Source organism: Grosmannia clavigera (assembly GCF_000143105.1).
Source record: "Grosmannia clavigera kw1407 unplaced genomic scaffold GCSC_97, whole genome shotgun sequence".
Lineage (NCBI taxonomy): Eukaryota > Fungi > Ascomycota > Sordariomycetes > Ophiostomatales > Ophiostomataceae > Leptographium > Leptographium clavigerum.
The window spans coordinates 718,854-734,523 of record NW_014040560.1 but is presented as its reverse complement, the minus strand read 5'-3'; the positions used below and the strand labels follow the sequence as shown (position 1 = coordinate 734,523).

The following is a 15,670-nucleotide window of genomic DNA, read 5'->3' as shown; positions in this document are numbered from 1 at the left end:
TGTCAGATATCGGGCTGCTTATTTTGGAAGCGGGTGGCTGGCGCGTTGCCAACGGGAAGGCACAATCGAGCGACATCTATGCCCAAGTCTTAGGTCAGCGTCGGCGGAGAAATCTCCGTGCCTCGGACCTTCAAGGGCCTTCGTCCCATTCCTCTTGCCGACCCGTAGTATGACACACCATGCTGTCTATGCTTGCAACGAAGGGTGACTTGCTGACCTCTGTAAGAGGCCAAGCCTGGCAGTGAATGGTCAAGGACCGTCCTTTCTTCAGGGCATCACCGATTGGTTGCCTTGCCGGCTGCGAATCAACGTTCGCTTTCTCTACACAGCCATAGGCATCTTCGTAGTACATTCTGTCCTTACTGGAGGCAGTGCCAGAGAGGCTGTCCCATCTATAGTCACCAATCTGCCCCCTGTTTCCTGCATCAGAATGCATTTTTTATTTTATTTTCAAATCGGCCTGTCCGGGGCAGCGCTAATCCTCGAGTTGGCCCGTCCTTCTCGCGTGCTGTGAAATAATGACGCGCTCTATGAAAGGCCGTCAGACACCTCGTCTCCACCTCAGTGGCAGACCTGGTATCAGGTGGTCGTGATATGGGAGTGCTCCTGGCAGCTATGTGTCGACCTCCTTCGGCCGCCTTCCCCGTGCTCTTGGTAGTCCTTTTTTTCTCAAACCTCTTCCTCCTGGTTGGTGTCGCCTCTTCCACGGAAACTTTACAACAGAATCTCACCCATGTTCTCACCCTCAAAGCCCAAAACGGAGAGTTTCTTTACCCTCGACTTCTCGGCTGCCTTGTCGACTGCCTTCTTCTTCTTGTGGAGCTCTGCCATGACATCCGAGTCGATCTTGTCATGGCCCGGTGGCGCCTCGTCGTCCCGGTCTAGGTCGATCTCCCCCAGGAGTAGCACATTCTCGCCCCGCACCAGATACGTTCCCCTTGGGATGTCCGCGTACAGGCCGTGGCCTTGGGCCGCGCTCTCCGGCGCAGCTGCTGCCTCAAACGTGCCCGGCGCAAGAAACGTTCTCTCGATAGCGTTCTGTAGTATTAGGTTGGCTGTTTGGCGTGCGACCCATGTCGGTCAGCAGTTGCGCAACAGGCAGGAACGGGCACTTCGATGCCATACCAAACTGATCCCAGGTTCTCAAGACACCAATCACTTTTCTGCCGTCACGAAGGACGACCATGAGCTTTTCTGCGGAGCGAGAAACAATCAGTCACCGCCATCCAGGCCCTGAAGACCGTCTCCTATCACGCGCCCCGTGTCAGGAAACTCACTGTCCGTGAGGTCCAAGAGCTGCGCCGCCGTCGTGAACATCTGCGCCGGCAATTGGTCTTGCTGGAGGGGAGGCTGTGGGACCGCTGGGCCCCCGGCCCCCCGAGGCTGCTGGGGGTCAGAAATCGAAAGGTTCTCCATCAGGAGCGTGCGTTCTTGTGGTGGTGGAGATGCGACTCGAGCCCGTCCATGGACGTAGAGGATGACCCTCTTGTTTGTCTTTGCCGTGCTGCGCTCGTCACCTGACCGATTGTTTCTGTCGTGCTTCGGGCACCCCTGAAAAGCTCATGAAAAGCGCTACCTCGGATTGCTTCCTGCGCGGCTATCGAGCCTTGTTCACGGAGCTTGTAGCCTTTTGCTCATGTAGCCTTGAGATGCGAACGTGGAATTTGTCTGTCGTCGCCACAGAGCTCGTTTTCTGATTTGCCGATTGTGGGACGTCACGTGTGGCCCACGGCCGCGCCAAACGTAATTGTAACGCTGTGTAGCCTTCCGCTTCACAAACCCCGCCGATGCATTTTTGCCCATAAAATGTCGAAAGTTAGCTTAAAGGTTCAAAGAGGTCTCGCCTTTAGCTCCGAAACCTGTGACCAAAGAGCGTATGCCCGAGAATACAGAGTACAGTGGATCCCTTTCGCCTTGGTTCACCGCCCTGTGTTTGTCTGCGGAGAGGCAGGGTATCCTCTATCTTTGAGCTTCGTTACGTTCTCAATCATCAGCCCCCTACAGACATAATCATCGCACTGTACTTTAAGGTAGCCCTATAAAAATAAAATGCATCAAAACTCCGGCTGTCCCGCCGACCCACCATGACACTCCTCCAGTTGCTTCCAGAGCTTCTGTTTTACATCCTATACTACTTAGGCCCGGACTTCTTTCGCCAGGATATCTGCCGCCTAACTGTTTCGAAGCGTTGGTATGATTCGGCCTGGAAGATATATGCCCGAGGTCTGCAGCTTACCGCAAGGTCACTGAAATGGTTCACGCATGACGAGGCAGTCTTCATACGAAGTCAACCCTACATTACTACAGTCAAACTGTATCTCGAAGGGTACAAATTTTCAGGGCCGTTGTCAGCCGACCGTCGTGGGAAAAAACTTGATAATGCCGACGCCGTTGACGAATGGACTACTCAACTAGACTCATCTTTGCTACAGCTGGCTACTGTGCTACAACGTTGTCCTAGTATGCGGTGTTTAGAGCTTAAAGCGAGACCCGAACGACGCCCTGAGTTAGGTCTACAACGGCAGGGGTATTTAATGGCAAAGCCTCTAGCTGACCTTGTCGCCGTCCGTCACTTGGCTTCTTTGAAACTCGACTCTGCGGGCTCTATTTTTTGGGGCCGGGCATGCGATTCTGGTGCACATTTTTGTCGCTCGGTCAATGCGTTATTTCCGTCATTGCATCGGCTTCACTGCCGAATGGATAACATATGCGAGAGTCTGTTGGAGCCTCCACCACACGATAGGCCATGCAACCTTCACGAGGTTATCGTCAACTTAAGTCTCTCCGAGCTGTCAGATACAATCCCATTATACCGTTATCCCCGGAGCTGTCAATCTTTATCCGGCGAGACATTCTCACAGCTGAAGGAGGCAATCGAAAATCAGGCCACAGCGCTCTCGCACCAACTGAGCAATCCTCGGATGGTCAGGGTTATATCACATAAGTTTCCATATCTCGGTATGTATGCATTTGACGCCGTGACGGGACAGCGTGTTCGGCTGGAAGCTGGAACAAATTGGGATGCCGAAGGGGAAGTGGTATACGATGAGGATGATTGTGAGGACGAGTCAGACCTGTTTAACAGCGATTCGCCAGCCATGCCAGAGATTCTCCCCTAGTTTCTCACGATGTCAAACCCCCTGCACAAGACCCGATCGCTAATAAGCAACATGCAGTCAACCTGGTTGGCTGAAATTTAATTGTGACTGCTACACGACACAGGCGCATTATATTCTAGTAGAACTCTGTTTCCCTGTAGACACACACGAGTTGCTCCCACGTTATACCGTTTCCGTAATATCATTGAGCTGCCAATCGCTCATCCCACAGAGCACGATGTGGAAAGCTATAAGTGCATCGATGAACGATGTCGGCTCGTTTGGATCCAAGAACGTCGGAAAGTAACGGCGATAGGTTGTTGTTAGAACATCCTGTCACTTCTAGGTAGACAGAAACGTCGGCTTCTATCAATTTCCATACAATGCTTCTTTATTCAGAACTCACCACATCAATTATCATCTGCTTCAAGCAAATAGGCGTACGGCTCGTCTTTTCGTAACATGTTATCTTCTACATGCCGCACTATGGTAGCTCACAGTGTAAGTCGCTCCGACCGGGCTTCAACCTTTTATCTTAGACAATTCTGTAAGCGTTTTAGTGGAGTATATCTTAGCCTTCCATTATTCGCTACGCGGTAGGCCACAGATCGTAGCTGCTAGATGTAAGTCGTATCGTATGCAAGTCGGCCACTTTTTCATGCGCTTACATAGAAACAACGATGAAACTGCATGACGACTTGTCCTAGGTACGGATTGTATCTCGAACATATCCCAAATTTGTATACAGGTTCGGGGGCTTTTAAGATTCGAGGATAGCAGCTGAGCTATATTCTTTTAGTTCTGGATTTGGATACGAAATATGCAGAACGATAATGCAACAATTCTTTCTCGAAACCCGTAGGAAACTAAAGCCAATCATTTTCATCACTTTGCATAGAAGCCAGTCCACTCTTCTGTTGCAAAATATAAATGCATATAAAAGGGGACCATCCTATATGTAAGTCGTATACCAAGCAATGCTAGCTAAGTAACTTCCCTCTTGATGTCCATATACTGATTGCTTAGCAATCCCCAGCGATTCCATGTCGAACTCCCTTAGACGCTGTCACAATGACAAAATAATTAGAGCAGCGGATAAAATAGATAAGCTGCAGCCTGCCCCAGAGCTTGATGAAACCTGCTCAGTAGAACGCAAAACACAAGAAACCGTTCCATCGTAAACACAGGACTGTGCCTAAACAACAACAAACAAGGTATCACCGATAAAGCTTCGCTTCCGGTCAATTTCGCTTCCTCTGCACACGCGTGTTGCTGCCTTGCCGACTCATCGCTGCTCCGCCTTGGCTGCTCTGCCGGCTCATAGGACTAGCTCCCACGGCCGCGCTGGCCGCAGCATGCAGGTTTGCAATAGATGCACCTACAGGCGTCGATGGCTCGTCACGCACATTGCTCGACGGCAGATGCAGACCCTTCCGCAAACGTTCGGGATCCTCTCTCTCATGCTTTAGGTAGGCAAGGTAGCGGCTGTCTCTGGGCGAGAACGCTGTAGCCTGCAGGACCTTGCGGCCACCATTGGCATTGTCAAAGTTGGAGCCGGCGCCGTGCAGCTTCTCGTACTGTCGGAGAAGCCGAATAACCGCCAAGTCCGACGTGATGTCGTCAGACGAGAGCGTGGCCGGCGTGTTGGCATCAATCTTAGAATGCGACTTCGCGTAGTTGCTCATGAACATCGGCGGTATCTTCGGCTCGTTGGCCGCCAGCTTTTCCAGGTTGCTCGGCATCTCAAAGTTGGACAGCGCCTCCAGGCCAACAAGTTTTTCATCAATAAAATTCGGCAGCTGGCTTGTTGCACCCCTAGTGCTCCGCGTCGCGTGCGAGGGCACCCGCTCCATGGTTGCTGCCGCAGGCGTGGCATCACGGTCGTGGTCCTCGTCGCCCGACTCGGTATCAGATGCCGAGGATACCATCTCCCCATTGCTGTTAACCTTGTTTCGGTGCGACAGCAAATATTTGTGTGACGCCAACGCAGCTGCGTTGTAAGTCATCGCTAGCTCCTTGTCCGTGAAGAGTTTGTCAATACTGTACACCGGTCCAGTAACTTTGCGATACGCAAGACGGTCGCCGTGCCAGAAAGGTGTGGTGCCATTGCTATCCCCAGAACGTCTTTGTGGCGCCGGGGAGCCATCATCATCACCGTTTCTCTTCCTTTTCCGGCTATCGCCAAACCCGACGAGGTCGTCCACGTTCTGACGCAAACGTGTGGCTCTTTTGCTATGGGTGCCACCTGGGCTGGAAGGATTCGTGAGTGAGAACTGATTCGGGTGCAACAGGAGAGCAGAAGCGTCGGAAATTTCCAAAGCTTCCTTCTCTTTTGTCAGCCGGACCTTCTTGGCTGTGATCGCATTGATCAGCCGCTCGCGAAGCGTTTCTGACAAATGCTTGTGCTCCCGGTTCGCAGTGTCCGTCTTGAAAATATGGGTGTTCTTAAACTCTTGGGCTTTCTTCTCGAAATCGTACTGTGCAAAGACAATCGCTGCGTCAATCTCTGGAACTGCAAGTCGGCCTTTACCTCTGGCTACTCCATCCTAGGCTCACCTTTTGCTTCGTCAGCTCAGAGTCTCGCTCCTCAACGAGGTCCTCGATCTCCTGTATCCATTGCTGGAATGTCGGGCCCGCCATTTCCAGCAGACCGCGACCTCCTCCGCGGCCATCAGGGTCAGGATCTCTGTTAAACTCCTTCTCCCGGTTGTGTCTATCGGACCCGAGAAAATCGAGCGGCCGATCAGTGTAGGGATCTAGTCGCATCACTAGGTTCGTGTCGATCTGTATTTTTTGGAGCTGTTCGCGATAGGTCATGTCGCGATCACGACTGAACTTCTCGGACAGTGTGGCGAGCCGGTCTGTGAGGAGCTGTCGCTTTTTGTCTCGTTTGGATTGGTTTGGGCCGGGAGAGACATTTGCGCGTCGGTCTATCCGTTGGTCGGCCTCGCTAACAAAACCAGGGGTGTGGGCATCCGCGGAAGCCATCACTTCTGTGCTAGAGTGCTGCTTAATTATGTCGCAGATTCAGGGTGAAAGATTATATGGTTGTCGCTTCGCAACCGCGCGAGTCGGAGAAGACGTAAAGGGAAGAGGGGGCGTTTGAAGATCGACTTTATCTGGCCAATCTTTGTCGAGAGGCACCGAAGGCGTCTTCTTCAACTATGGTTAGGGAGGATGGTAGAGCTGTCGCATTTGCTTTGAACCCCCCTTGTCAGCTCTAGATCACAAAAAAAACAAGAAAACGATGCACTGGCTACTTACGTTTGAAGCTGCGAAGACTCTGTGTCCTTTCCCGACTTAGACGCTGGTAAAAAGAGAGAAAAAAAGACGGGCGCAGAAAAAGCAACAGGATGGGAAGCGATCGCTTTTGTCTCCTGTCGAGGGTGGAAAAAAAAATACGAGTAGGAGGGTCTCAGTACACCTTAAGTTTAAGCACAAGAAGCCATATGCAAGAGAGGCAATAGGACCATGAACAGTCGAGAGGATAAATGGCCGTGTAAGATGGTGAAGAAATCGGCTGGAAGGCGTCTCTAACACCACTATCCAAGCCGACGACGCCCAGACCGCACGATTGGCTGCTTTGGGTTATTAGTGGCCCACTCGCGGGATCGGCTAATATATTTTCCGCGTTGGAAATGGCTCGCACAGCAGGAACCTCGGGGCTGCATGACAGATGGCAATCATAGGAGGGATTCCAGCAGCCCCTAAAAGGCTCGTCCAAAATGTGTGTTTATGGTGGATAACTGTCATTTTGTCATCTGCACTGATTTGAATCATATATGTGGCGTATGCAGTGGTGCACCACAGGTAGTTAGATCGGGTCCTCGTTTCTGATTGGCTGGTGTACTCTGTCGAAATTAACCTGGCAATCCGCTACAACGTAGGGACCCGAATCTGCTCGTAGAGCATGCTTGCTTCTGTGCCAGCATGGAGCTGCATATAGACAAATGGCCCATTCTTAACAGTCTGGGAAACACGACATGGAAGCCTTCCTAGCTTTTCAACCAAACGCCTACGACAGGAAGCTGTATCCGACAGTACGCGGCTTGGATGCAAAGACGTTTAGATATTGCGAGGTGACAAGAGACAGAAATATAGTACACAACGAGCGTAATACACAGGAGTGCAGTTCTCTAGTTGGCGTTGCCGAATCGAGCTTTATGAGGGTGCTTTAAAGCCAAGAGTGGACGTCGATATGGGCCAAGTATGTAGATACATCGGCAACCCCGATTTTACATGCCGATGAATTTGCATACTCTACCCACAAGTCGTAATCGCTATTAGTAAAGTGATCAATCGGCCCTCGGTCCCTCAGCCATGCGACACAATTTCATGTATTATGAACAGAACTGTTAGCTAAAATCGATCGAAACAAGAAAAAGTCTAACGGGCGACACAAATTGTACAACAACCTTTCATGGCCCAAACACCAGCGTCCGCACCTCGATGCTCTCTCGCCCCTCAGCGTCCGACAAGGATCCTGGGTGCTCGAATGCTGAGTGTGCCAGTCGGCCGCCTGCCACAGCCGTCCCATCTTTCAGGGCTTCGCTGTCGAAACATTCGATCAGAATCCGCTCGCTTCCTGTCATGCCGCTAAGATAGTACCATTTCTGCTCCGGGCTGTACCGAATGCCGGCCGTGTGCCCGACGTAGCCGCCGCTTTCCTTCGGGTAGCGGTGCTCGATGGGCACGACGTCCTTGTCCGCTACCGAAGCAGAGGATGCAAACGCCAAAGGAAACGACTCCACTGGACCTTTGTTGAGCGGCCGCCACACGTTGATGATGCGGTAGCGGCCCTGGAGCAACTTTTCGGCGTCATCGGCCGGCAGGTGGCGTCTCACGCGCTGGGCAGCGGCATCGGCAGTCTGGTCAATGTGCGCACGCGTCACAGGGCCACGCGGTCCATCTGAGCCGGCGCGGCGAACGGTGTGGTCGAAGAATACGACCCGGTTGGCGCCGGGGACGTGGCGGAGCAGCAGCTCCTCGACCTCAGGATAGTACTTGGCACGGATGGACTCATCGTCGACAAAGTCGGCCTCTGCAGAGGGCGGCAGATCCTCGACAATGAGAAAGGCGTTGTGGTCCAGAGACGCCGGTGTCTTTGTAAACTCATTTCGCCCACGAGCGTCCTGGATCAGCACCTCGTGAGTTGCATATGTAAAGTTGCGCTCGGGTTCACCCTCCGGTGGGTTGTCGACGTAGTTGAACGGTTTAGCGCCGTCAGCAGGAGGATTGAAGAAGTTGAGCTCAGCACGGACGTCTCCGCGAGGAACGCGGTCAGACGGTGTTGATGAAATGGCCATGACGATTGAGGTAAAGCTTTAAGGTGGGCCCTGACGTCAAGACTATCTTGAAGGGCGGACAGCCAATAAAGAAAGATATCTGGCAACAAAAGATAGAATTAAATGACTGTATTTTTTCGATGCTTGAACCGAATCTAACTCTTCATATAAGTATAGTTTTAAGGAGCAAACGAGCCAGGTGAAAGCCAGCGCAGGCTTTTATATTTGATTCGACCGGCCTAATTACACGAAAATCTTATACAGCTGTTTGGAATTACAAACCGTGATTTCAAATAGACGATGACATATACAGCCATTCTACAGTAGACAAATCCGGCTTATTCCAATCACGCAATTGCCACAAGTGCTTTCAACAGGAAAGTACATGACTAACACGTGGTTCACTTATACAATGACTCGCCAAGCCCTACGGTACAGCCCCAAGTTTGCGGCCCCAAAACTCACCAGCCGGGTTCCCCGCATTGTACCAAACCACATCCTTGATGGTGAACATGGCCAGCTGACAGCCCAAGTATTATGTATCTCGTAGGACGACCCCTTCTTTACTATGTCAAGGGTGAAAACCACTTTGGTAGATACTGCCACGTGACCGATATACTGCAGGGCTCTTTCCCTTTGTAGTGAAATGTGGAGTACGCGTTGCAGAGGACTAATCCTTTTTAGGTACTTAGTAAACAACTACCTTGTCGCTCGCGTACGTGGCCCAAGCTTCTCGAACGCCCTTCTCTTCGCCCCCACCTTTTCATCCTCAAAACGCGCTTCATCTTTCAATCTCTCCCCCGTGTCTCAACTGTGTGGTCGAGCAGCCCCAATCAGCTACGATCTTTCTCCTCTGGCAATACCACTCTGCGATTGAAGCAGAGCTTCCATCCTTCGATCAGCATCAGCCTGCAGTCTTTCTCGCGACTTTCCCAAGCACATCCTTCGCGCTCTTCTCACCGCACGGCGTCATGGACACGCCGTCGGGGGACTTGGGGTCCTCTCCCGATCCGCTAAATGACTCCTCAGATGCGACCATTGCCCTTCTAGCCTCGTCAGCGGTCCGGCGAGTGACGCGCAGCCAGCGATCGAACAGCCACTTTGCATTGGACCGCGGTCCAAACTCGGCCAGATCAACCTCAGTTTCTCCTCGGAAGCGGGTCTTCCGCCTTGATGTCGGCAACGACATCTCTCCACAGAGGATCAGGGTCACTGTCGAGACGGAGGACCACATGGACGATTCGGAGCCTGAAAGCGCCAGCGCAAAGATGGAGGATAATGTCAGTCGTCGGCTGTTCAACGGTGCCTCCTCGCTTGCTGCGAAGCCCATTCCTCGTCGCGGACGGACATCCTCATCGGCAGCTCAGTCCTCCCCTGTCAAGCCGCCCCAGAAAGCGGTGGCGACGATGACGACAAAAATACCCCTTCGTGGCCTCTCCGACGATGAATACGCTGGTGCTACTCCCAAACGGCCGCGTGGCCGTCCACGGCGCTCCGGCACACCATTACCCAAAATCGCCGCAGACAGCAGAATATCCGCCAGTCCGGCTCCCTCTACGCCAGCCGTAGAGATGACACCGCGGCGCTTCCAGAAGACTGGATCGTCAGCCTCGAGAGGGGATAATATTGCGACAGCCTGGACACCCAGTTCGGCGGTTTCCCGCAGGGCAGCATCAAAACGTGCGTCGAGGGCTCCTTCTGTCGACAGCGATCTGGATTCTGTTACCGACTCTCGTCCACGGAAACGTGGCCGCCCTCGGCGTCTGGCTCTAGCTCCGGATGAAATGACAGCTATTGTCGAGCAGCAGGAGGAGATCGATTCTGCTGCCAACTTCTACGCATCCATCGAAACCGATGACCACAGTCCAGACCAGGGTTATCTCGAATACGGTGCGGCCTCTTCTCCAACTCCCACAACTCTCTCTTCTGTCGATCTTGTCAAGGTTCAGACTCCTGTCCCTGATTTCGAGTATGCTCCCGCCACCAACTACAACGAAAACTACCTGAGCCCGATCGAAGAGGTATCTGGCATTGGCGCTGACATTGCTCCAAATGCTAATGGAAGCCTTGAAAACAACCCCCGGCAGCCAACTATAATGGATGATGCGCAGGTGGAGGGTGATGTCGCGGTCGACGCTGACGATGGCGTGGATTCTGGCGACGAATCTGGCGAAAACTATGGCTATGGTGCCAATGAGCCCGACGACCATGCGTATGCCGACGAATACGCCGCTGCAGGAGACTTCTCAACTACCCACGACTACAACGACGAGCTCACCACTGGGCACGAATCAGTCCCACCGAGTTCTACCGGGAGAGAGACGCCTATGAAAGCTGCCCCTCTGGCTGTTGAAGACCACCCATTCGACAATGACGGAGAGTCTCTAGAAACGGGTGACACCGATTTGCAGGCCCCGATTACAATCGCAGATGCCCCTCAATCTGAGGCGGATCTGAGAAGTGGTAAGAACAGACTCACATTGACATCGGCCTTGTTCAACCATTCTGCTGACACGCTAAAGATCCCGGATTGCCTTTTGGTCACACCCCAGCCACACAGAGGCTCCGTGCACGTAATTCTCGGTCCGAGCTGGCCACGTCTGCTGTTGGCAGCGAGGCCGACACAGCATCCAACGGTGCCGCAACGGGAAGTGAAGGGGGATTTGATATGGAATCTGAAATGGACGAGGCAGCAGTGACCAGGTTTCGCGACCAAGACACTATTGCTATGGGAGAGGACTTTAGTATGATTGGTATGGAATCCCTTCAAACCAGCATCAACATGTCACACTCCGAACTTCCTGAAATGGGCGAGACCACCAGCCGAATTGTGAGCAGGACACTGGAGTCCATCCGCCAGGGCAATGACGAAGAAGGGGATAGCGCTTTCAATATGCTCGACATCATCCAACAGTCCGATCCAGCTACTCCAACGTCCGCCATTACGTCTCGCGACCCGTTACCTGTGGCAGGCTCCTCTCATTCTCTACGCCAGCCGCCACGATCATCCCCAGCCCTCTCACAGAAGGGGAGCCCGAAGAAGAGAGCAGAGCCACTCGGGAAAGTCATTGCCCGCAAAACTCTGCAACAGGTCCAGTCCCCTGCCGTGCCACAGTCGCATATGCAGCCCGCACGTGTGGGCAATTCTCAGCACGACACAGTTGGATATGACGATTCATTCTCCGAAATTCCTGACTCTATTCTTGAAGCTGCCGTACCACAGACTACCGACACAGTTTACTTTTCACAACAACAGGCAGAGCTTACTGGACGCATGGCACAGTTCCAGCCGAGCTTCAAGGGCAAGGAGCCTGAGCGTCGCACGGAGCGAAACTATAGTCCACAGTCGGGTGCTTCGCCACGTGACGATATTGCTAGTGGTGAAAACGACACCACATCGGTCCTGGGATCTAGAGCACAACATATCTTCCCGATTCCCATCATTCAAACAACATCTGAACATGGCGGCGATGATGTCTACAATGACGGAGAAGATGAGGAGTATGGAGAGGAGGCAGAGGAAGAGGACGATGTCCGTGATGAAATCGAGCTGGAGCAGCAAGTGGCTGATATCACGTCGTCACCGCCGCGCCGTCTTGTCGAGCCACAACAGCAAATCGCCGAATCTTTCACTCACAGTCAACGTCTTTCTCAGGAAGGGACATCGAGGGCTACGCCAGCTGCTGTTGCATCACCCCGCCACCCCCCGAAGGCACCGTATATTGCAAGCTCGGAACGAGTTGACCGGCTCGCCCTACCATCAGAAGCGTTTCGGCCTAGCCTTTCTCCCATTATGCGTGCAGGAAGAGTGCTGCAGAGCGTCACATCGGATCCTCCATCACCAAAGGACAATGAAGGACTCTTGCGCAGTCCCTTCCGTCGCTCCTCGACCAGAGATACTCGTTCGCCATCCAACCCCCCTCAAAACAGCCTCGGTGGCTTAGATCCGGAACCGTCTCGGGTTTCTTCCCAAACTGTCACCCAAGAGAGCGCCAAATCACCGGATGCTCAGCTACAAAGTACGGCCACGCCATCCCGCCCGCCGTTGTCAGCATCGCGGAAACTATGGACAACTGCTTTGGCTCCTTTCAGCGGCTTGAAAAATTTGGTCGTCAACGGGGCACAGATTGTATCCCCTCGACTTCCTCCATCTGGTTCAGCAGTCCCGGTCTCTCAGTCGCCCAAAACACCGGGTGCAGCCAAGCGTTCAGCCGAGACTGCGCAACTAGATGGATCTGACCGCGGCGAGTCCTCGTCCCGTATCAAGCGACTTCGCTTGTCATCTCTGCCAGAAGCTCCGCTGGCTGCGCGCTCGGGTAGCAGTGAAGCAGATGCTGGAACCGAGACGGGCAGATCGTGGCGGGCACTCGTTTTTAGGGAAGGCAGCGTCGCTGGCTCGATTACCAGCTTTGCTACTAAGCTGATGTCCCGAAACGCGCAGAACCCTCGTTCAAATGACTTGGAAGCTGAGGCAGACGTGCTACCCAATTCCGGTCCCTCACAGTCGTTTCCCGATATGAAAAGACCTGTTGCTAGTCGGTTTGACTCGAGGACGGATGAAATTGCTTTCAGCAATGACCCCGAAGTGCTTCCTGCCACTCCATCTGCCTATGCACAGCCCGCGGACGATGTTGAGGATGGTGATATTGACGATGGCGATGCCGATGATGATGTTGACGATGACAATGACGATGCCGACGATGACGATGATCTAGACATATGGGCCATTGAAGCCTCGCGTCCAACGCCGGCGCCGGCGTCGAGAGTCACCATTTTATCCGTCCCCCCAGAACCGGTGCGTGACCCGCGACTCGTTCGTCTCGGTGCAAGTCAGATCAACAGGAGCGTGCGGGAGGAGAACCTCGGTGCTAGCATATCTGGCGCTCGTCGCTATAGCACGCGCGCTATGGAAGAAGCGGAACACGAAGAGTTTTCGCTGCTCGACACGGAAAGGAACGTCGATAGGGTGTCGCAACCAGACAACGCTTCGAAGCGGCCAGCGCCATTCAATCTGGATGATTTCTTTTCATCCCCAGTGGCCGTACCGAAGATGCTTCCGCCGACGTCCGAGAGCAACATCAGGCTGAATGAGCAGAGCAGGCAGGAAACATTAGAGCGACTTCTGGAACGCGATCGCAAGCGGGATGCCGAGCAAGCCGAAAGGGAGGGGAGCCAAACCAGGCACATCAGCGACGCCCCGAAGGCCAACGTGAATGTTGCGACAGCAAATACTCTGCAAACCGTTCAAGATACTGAGGAACCGTCGCCAACCAGCAGTCCGGCCGTGGTGGAAAAGGCGGCACACGAACGCCTCGAACAGTCAGATTTCAACGTGGCTTTCTACGGCGAGCCACCGGCATCGACCACTCCGCCCAGAGTGGCGGCGGGCGCAGAAGAGGAGCGCAGCTGGTCGCACAGTGACGCCAGTGAAGGCGAGGTGGACAGCGGCAGACAGGTTGAACGTGTGCCCCAGATCAAGAACGTTCCTCTCAGACGAGGTATCAGCAGGTCACAACAAGCGAGGATGAATTTCCTACGATCTATGAGGGAGTCGTCGGTGAATTCGGAGCCTGACAGCGAACAGGTGACGGGCGGCGAGTATGCTATGGACCGATCTGTCATCCACGAGGAAGAACCAAGCACTCCGTTGCAGAGTTTTCGCAGAAGTGCCATGCTGCCTTCCAGCAGCTCTGAAGATGGGCCGTCACTCAGGAACAGACGAGCGGCGGCCCATGCCAACTCTCGACGTGTGGTAGATGAGGCAGAAGCAGAGGACGAGCCTTCTTATGTGTCTTCGCAGGGAGAAGAAGCAGACGAGGCCGCAGCAGAACGACAAGCTGCAGCCACGAATGAATCTGTTTTCTTTGAAGAGGACTTTGCGCAACAGGCCGAACCGGAGACTCGGTGGGGATCATGGGCGACGGAGGAAGGAGAGCGCTCTTATGTGGAGTCAGAGTCGAGTTTTATGCCGCCGGTATTGAAACCGCTGCCTGCTAAATCAGCCTCTCCTACAAAGTCGTGCTTGAGATCACCAGCTAAAGGCAAGACACCGGGACGGGTTGTGGAGTTTGCGGGCAGCATGGCGACAGCCGGTACCGGGGAGCAAGTGATGATTGGGCGGGCAAATCTGCAGCAGGCCACTCTGCAGTTTGCAGAGCATTTTGCGCTGGACACGGAGAACCGTGTTCGGGCTGCTGGCCGCGGCCCGTTGACACAAAGCAATGTACAGGGCGGCAACAACGACGGCGACATCGACATGACGGACATTAGAGAAGCGACCAGGGAGGACGATCGTGGTCGGAACGGAAGAGGCTACGAGGTGGACGAGGAGCTGTCGGAGATGATGCTCTCGGATGCGCACGAAATCAGCACACCGCTTGCGTTTATGTACACGCCGCGCGTGCAGGCTGGGCGGCCATACTTTCACGGGGCGAACAACATTCCACGGGCCAGCTGGCGCCCGCCGGCAGCAATAGAGTTGCCGCCGCGGCGGGACTGGACGCTGGAGGACTGGCTGAGCATGAACCAGATGTTGCAAGAGTACCGGCGGCTGGGGCCTCTGAACTTCAAGCTGCGGTACATGCCAGAAAAGCGAGGAGCGGTCCGTTCGGCAGAGTGGACCAAGGAGCGACCTTCTCTGGCTTTGCAGCGCAAAGTGGTGCATACAGAGAAGGAGGGCATGCTGATTAAGGATTGGCACCTGGACATCGTGGATGTATTTTACATCAAGGCGGGACGGATTTGGAACCATCACTACCTGCTGCGCCGGCTTTTCTCGCTCTTTATCGGCGAGGCGCGGCATGGGATACTGCTGAATTCGGAGTTGGACGGTTTGTACTCCTAGAGGGTGGCCCCTGGAGAGGGTTGTCTCCTAGGCTTTGGGATTCCTGTTGTAGCATTGAATTTTGGGCATGAAACGGGGAAACGGGAAAATGCTGTTTGATAAGCCACAGCCGGGGATTGGCGAGCATATTATTGCCATGGGGCGTCTCAGGATTACATATGGTTTTGGAGTTCTGGTGGAACCGGGCTAGAAGATACCCCTGATGTTTGTTATTGCGGCGAGTTAGCCACCATTGAAGTGTTTTGCATTGCGAGAGCCGATCGAGGCTGTCTAGTATAAATGCAAGGCTGACAAGGCGAAAGAGGCACATCAATGCTGACGGTTGCCTGGGATGTGGTATATGATCGTCATATGTGATCGTCATGTCATGCGTAAGTGTTAAATTATATGCTGTTGTATTTATGTTCGCCTAGTTTCAACACGAACTGATGGACTACCCTGGA

General features: G+C 53.6%; 4 protein-coding genes across 4 annotated transcripts; 1 reads left to right on the top strand and 3 right to left on the bottom strand.

Moving 5' to 3' along the window:
* Positions 1–714: 714 nt before the first annotated feature.
* CMQ_4450 (small nuclear ribonucleoprotein) lies at positions 715–1,416 on the bottom strand (the record flags this gene model as incomplete). The annotated part of the gene is made up of 3 exons (XM_014312606.1): positions 715–1,055; positions 1,126–1,194; positions 1,278–1,416. 3 exons carry the CDS (start codon positions 1,414–1,416, stop codon positions 715–717), a joined length of 549 nt encoding a protein of 182 aa, XP_014168081.1.
* A 2,923-nt stretch (positions 1,417–4,339) lies between these two features.
* CMQ_4319 (deacetylase complex subunit) lies at positions 4,340–6,086 on the bottom strand (the record flags this gene model as incomplete). Its single annotated transcript, XM_014312475.1, has 2 exons — positions 4,340–5,575; positions 5,655–6,086. The coding sequence occupies 2 exons, from the start codon at positions 6,084–6,086 to the stop codon at positions 4,340–4,342; spliced, it is 1,668 nt and encodes a 555-aa protein (XP_014167950.1).
* A 1,430-nt stretch (positions 6,087–7,516) lies between these two features.
* CMQ_4385 (7alpha-cephem-methoxylase-like protein) lies at positions 7,517–8,404 on the bottom strand (the record flags this gene model as incomplete). Its single annotated transcript, XM_014312541.1, has 1 exon — positions 7,517–8,404. One exon carries the CDS (start codon positions 8,402–8,404, stop codon positions 7,517–7,519), a length of 888 nt encoding a protein of 295 aa, XP_014168016.1.
* A 950-nt stretch (positions 8,405–9,354) lies between these two features.
* CMQ_4609 (uncharacterized protein) lies at positions 9,355–15,227 on the top strand (the record flags this gene model as incomplete). The annotated part of the gene is made up of 2 exons (XM_014312765.1): positions 9,355–10,846; positions 10,906–15,227. The coding sequence occupies 2 exons, from the start codon at positions 9,355–9,357 to the stop codon at positions 15,225–15,227; spliced, it is 5,814 nt and encodes a 1,937-aa protein (XP_014168240.1).
* Positions 15,228–15,670: the final 443 nt, after the last annotated feature.